The sequence below is a fragment of the Gracilinanus agilis genome, unplaced genomic scaffold, assembly GCF_016433145.1.
Source record: "Gracilinanus agilis isolate LMUSP501 unplaced genomic scaffold, AgileGrace unplaced_scaffold41947, whole genome shotgun sequence".
In the NCBI taxonomy this organism is placed as follows: domain Eukaryota; kingdom Metazoa; phylum Chordata; class Mammalia; order Didelphimorphia; family Didelphidae; genus Gracilinanus; species Gracilinanus agilis.
Window position 1 is genome coordinate 1 of NW_025375741.1, and position 4902 is coordinate 4902.

The 4902-nt window shown below is 55.9% G+C and overlaps 1 protein-coding gene across 1 annotated transcript; it reads left to right on the plus strand.

Annotated features, from left to right (window-relative positions):
* Nucleotides 1-500: 500 nt before the first annotated feature.
* On the plus strand, nt 501-2862 carry LOC123255261 (transducin-like enhancer protein 1). Its single transcript, XM_044684096.1, has 5 exons — nt 501-1037; nt 1668-1822; nt 2328-2391; nt 2513-2557; nt 2782-2862. Exons 1-5 carry the CDS (start codon nt 1011-1013, stop codon nt 2860-2862), a joined length of 372 nt encoding a protein of 123 aa, XP_044540031.1. The 5' UTR covers nt 501-1010.
* The last annotated feature ends 2040 nt before the right edge of the window (nt 2863-4902 follow it).

Sequence of the window (4902 nt, forward strand, 5' to 3'; positions counted from 1 at the left end):
AAAGGAAAGAGTGGGGGAGAATGGGGGTGAGAAGAGAGAGGGAGAGAATGGGTGAGTAAGGGAGGAGAGAAGAGAGGAAAAGAGAGAAGAGAATGGGGGGAGAGGGGAGAAATGGGTGAGGAGGGGAGAAGAGAGATTGAGGAGAATGAGTGAGGAAAGGAGCAGAGGACTAATGGAGAGAATGAAAGAGAAGGGAGAGAGTGAGGAAGCTGGGGGGAAGAGGGAGAGAGTAAGGGAAAGAGGGAAAGAAAGAGGCAGAGACTGGGGAAAAGAGGATAGAGAATGGAAAGAAGGGAGAATAAGGAAAGGAGAAGAGTGGGGGGAGGGGAAGAATGGAGGAGAGAAGAGAGAAAGGGGAGAAGATAGATACAGGTGGGAGTAGAGAAGGGTGGGGATGAGAAGAAAAGAGGGAAGGAGGAAGGAGTGAAAAGGAAAGGGAGGAGAAAGGAAGCTGGAAGGAAGGAAGAAGGGAAGAGAGGAAAGAGAGAAGGAAGGGGGGAGGAAAAAGGGGAAAAAAAGGAAAGGAGGAGGGCCCATTGTCTGCCTGGAGCCAGAGCTGGGTGGGTTGGCACTGGGGAGAGCAGTGCTGAGCTGGGGAAGAGGGATGCTGGCCAAAGTGGCCTGCTAGCCCCAGGCTGGCCAGCTGTGGACCTGTGCCAGGCTGGAGTTGGACAGCAGGTGGAGAGGCTGCTGGCAGGAGCTGGAAGGGGGATAAGAAAGCTCCCAGTTCAGTTCAGAGTGCAGCCAGGGGGGTGATTATCTCAAATGCTGTCCCCAAACAACACCTAGGCCCAGGCACTGAGGGTGGCACAGCAGGGGACACCTCCCCCTTTCCCCTTTCCCTCTTCCAGCCCAGTGCTGCCCGCTGCCTTTCAGAGCCCGTTGGCAGCCGCCTTGGCGGTTTCGAGCTGGAGCCTGTCCGAGGGCCTGGGCGAAGGGCCAGAGATTGGATCTAGTAACCAGAGAGGTGGCTGGTGGATAAGACGGAGGGCTGCTCACTCTGGCTGAAGATGTTTCCCCAGAACAGGCCGCCTTTGGTGAGTCCTGCTTTCAGGGCCTTTCTGGGGACCCCTAGTTAGTCCTTATCACTTTAGGTGCCTGACTCCCATTGGATTCGAAGGTAGTAATGGGGGAGAGAAGAAAAGGAGCCCCATCTTGGAGAAATGAATAGCTCTTATGCTGACTTCACTGTGTGACCTCAGACAAATCCCTTCCCCACCCCTTGGGATCTGGGTATTTGTAAAATAAAGGCATTGGCCTAGATGGTCCCCAAGACCCTTTCCTAACTCAGACAACATAAACAAGGATTGGGTTTGAGTTCCAGCTCACATACTTCCTGGCATCAACCATTTTCAAATTCTAGCTCTGGCCATGGATAACCTGATGACCCTAAAATAGTCTTAAGTTAGAAGGATTTTATTTAATTTAGAAGGATGAGCACTGGATTCAAATTCTGACTTTTAAGAGTGTTATGATTTTTGTTAAGTTCCTTCTTTGAGACTCTGTTGACTTCTTTTTTTCCCAATGGGAAGAGGAAGGAAGGGGAGGCCTTCTCATTTCTACCCTCTGTCTTCTTGAAGCACCAGAGTTCCATCTCCCACGGTCTCTCGGGAGTGGGAGTGGGAGTGGGTGCTGGCTGACTCTGCCCCTTCCTGCCTCCCCCATAGACCCACCTTCAGGCCCCGCCAGTGGCCTCCGCTGCTGCTGTGCTTGTGACCACCAATGCTTCTGCCACAACCCCCCAGACCCTCAAACTCACCTACCCAGAAACCTTGGATCGGATCAAAGAAGAATTCCAGTTCCTTCAGAGCCAATACCACAGGTACAGATTTGGAGAAGAAGGAAGTTCCTCTCCTGGAATCTTGGTTGAGCCCAAGGGACAGCGTGACCTGCTACAGGCTGCTTGGGGTTGGGAGAAAAGTCTTTGATTTTGGAGTTGGGAAGACCTGGCTTTGAATGCCGATGACTTTTGGGGAGTGGGGGATCCTTACTTTCTGTCTTAGAATCAGCACTGAGTATCTGGCCCAAGGCAGAAGAGCAGCCAAGATTAGACAACTGGGACTAAGGTGACTTGGCCATGGCCTCCTCTGGCCCAGTGGAAAGCCCTGGACAGAATGTCAGTTCTCAGTTTGAAGCTGCTGCTGACTTACTGTGTGATGTCTGGAGGAGAGCATTTCCCTCTCTGGGCCCAGGGTTTTCCATGTTTAAAATGATAGTGTTGAACTTTCCCTAAGGGCCTCCTCCCCCTTCTCAGCCTTGTGGGAGCCCCCTTGCTGAGCCTGGGCTGCCTCCGGGGCCCTCACTCAGCACTTGTATCTGCCCTTCAGCTTGAAGGTGGAATGTGAGAAGCTGGCATCGGAGAAGACTGAGATTCACCGGCACTATGTCATGGTGAGTGGCCCTGCCTAGCCAGGGCAGAGGTGGGGGGTCTTCACAACAGCCCCTTTGGGGAGGGGGGGGGCCTAGAGCAAGCCTTTGTCCTCCCTCCATCTTCCTGTTCCCCTCTTTGCAGTACTATGAGATGTCTTATGGCCTCAACATCGAAATGCACAAGCAGGTGAGTAGCCCCCAGTGCCTCTGGCCCCCATTCCCTCCCCCAGGAAGGGCTCTGAGGGGTGGGAGGCAGCCCACCCACCAGCATCTCTGAAAATAGGGAGCAGGTAGGGGGCCTCCTGGGCTTTCTTGTGGCTTCCCCTTCCAGCAGAGCTGCCACATCTCCCCCCCAATTCCCTCCCTCCCCTGCCTGCCCATCCCTGTCTCATCTGGCCCAGGGGCTCCCAGGCAGCAGTATTTACGGAGATCCGATCCCAGGTGCTGCTGGCTGCCTGCCAGGGCCCTGTCTGTGCTTTCACTGGGGCCTGAGAGGAGGCTGGGCTGACAGGCAATGGCTGCTGAGGGAGAGTGGAGGGAGGAAGCAACAAAGCTAGGCCTTGTTGGGGTGCTGCACTCCCAGCCCTCCACCGTGGCTGCTTTCTAGGTTTTTGTGTAGGGGTGCTTTGTGCAGGGGGTGTCTGCAGGTGTCGGGGCCTGGCTGGGGACCTCAGGTAGCTTAGGGGAGCAGCAGAATTCAGGCACCACCTCCTGCCAGCCCCTCCCTGCTCTATGGAGTGTGGGCTTCAAGAGCCTATAATTAAGTTCTCCTCAACTCCTGAACATTCAGAGTGGAAAGGGGCTTCGTGAGTGACAGGCACGGAACGTGAACTGGGAGGCCAGCCCTTCCTCTGGATGAGGAGGGAGTTGGGGGCCCAGAGGAGACGGGGACTTACCCAGGTTCCCTCAGTGTAGCTGTAGAGCCAGGAATTAGAACCTGGACCTTCTGACTGACCTGGAGCCCTTTGTGTTACAGCTCAGACATTCTGGGCTCTGAGGATCCTCCCAGCCCTGACATTCTGGGTTGTTCTGGGCCCTCCCAGCCCTGATATTCTGGGTTGTTCTGGGCCCTCCCAGCCCTGACATTCTGGGTTCTTCTAGGCCCTCCCAGCCCTGACATTCTGGGTTCTTCTGGGTCCTCCCAGCCCTGACATTCTGGGTTCTTCTAGGCCCTCCCAGCCCTGACATTCTGGGTTCTTCTGGGCCCTCCCAGCCCTGACATTCTGGGTTCTTCTAGGTCCTCCCAGCCCTGACATTCTGGGTTCTTCTGGGCCCTCCCAGCCCTGATATTCTGGGTTCTTCTAGGTCCTCCCAGCCCTGACATTCTGGGTTCTTCTAGGTCCTCCCAGCCCTGACATTCTGGGTTCTTCTGGGCCCTCCTAGCCCTGACTGTCTATGTTCCAAGGCCCTGACACTACTCTTGGTTCTAAAGGCCTTTCGACTCTGATATTCTGGGCTTTATTGGGGGGCTGGGGGGCCCTGTTCCTTAGATGGACTCCGCTCTGCCCTGCCCCCCATCCCTGCTTCTCCTGGCCTTTAAAGAAGGAACAAAAATCCCAGCCCTCCTCCCCCCACCCCTGCCTGCCTACCTTCTCCTCAAAGACCTCCTTTGGAGGGGAGGAGGGGGGGGAGCCATTGAGTGCACAGCAGAAGAGAGGGAGAGGGAGAGGGAGCCCAGAGCAGCAGGATCATTTTTCATGCTGAGAGCGTTAAAGTGCCCGTAAATTGCACATTAACGAGCCCCAGTGAATTGGAGGCTGCCTCCCCCGGGGCCCTGCCCATCAGTGCATCAGGCAGGAGGATCCGTCATTGCCCGCCTGCCCGCCCCAGGAGACAGCCATCGCCTGCCCAGAAACCACCCAGTGGGGGCTGCCTGCCTTGGGCTGAGGGGCAGACCGTGGGGGCTGAGGCCTGGGAATACTGCCCCCCTTTAGCTGGGAGCTGTTGGCTTGTTTGGCCCTTCCAAGAGAAAAATTCCCCTAGAGCCCCAGGCTCATGGTGGGGCTAGCTGAGGGGCTCCCTGGGCTACCATGGCGACCCCCAGAGGAGTTTCTATTTTAGCCTCTGGCCCCTATCAGCCCCAGGATCCCCAGCTTGCCTCCCTTTCCAGCTGTTCCCTTTATCTTCCAGCCCAGGTAGCCAGGGAGGAAGTGAGAGCTAATTCTCACACCCTTCATCCGCCAGAAGCTTTGACCAAAGCTCAGATCCCCACCCCACCCCCTTACCACCGACCTCAACCATCCTTGCTGGCAATCCAGGCCCTGATTGCTTGTGGCACAAAAGTGGTATAGCAGGGAAAACCACAGCTGGGAGGAAGAGGGACCTCTCTAGGGCTTCCTGACAAGCCTTGAGAGCATCAATTAGCACTCAGCACCCAGCCTCTGAGCCAGGGGAAGGGGGGGTGCCCTGAGCCCAGGCCTGGCAGAATCCACTAATCATGTGACCCTCTAGAACCACAGAACCCAGAATGTCTTGATTGGGAGGGAGCTTAGAACAGAGAATGTCAGAGCTGGGAGGGAGCTTAGAACAGGG

Coding starts and splice junctions, on each gene's coding strand:
- LOC123255261 (XM_044684096.1), top strand. CDS start 1,011: ATGTTTCCCCAGAACAGGCCGCCTTTG. Junction 1,823..2,327: donor CTTCAGAGCCAATACCACAG/GTACAGATTTGG, acceptor TCTGCCCTTCAG/CTTGAAGGTGGAATGTGAGA. Junction 2,392..2,512: donor TTCACCGGCACTATGTCATG/GTGAGTGGCCCT, acceptor CCCTCTTTGCAG/TACTATGAGATGTCTTATGG.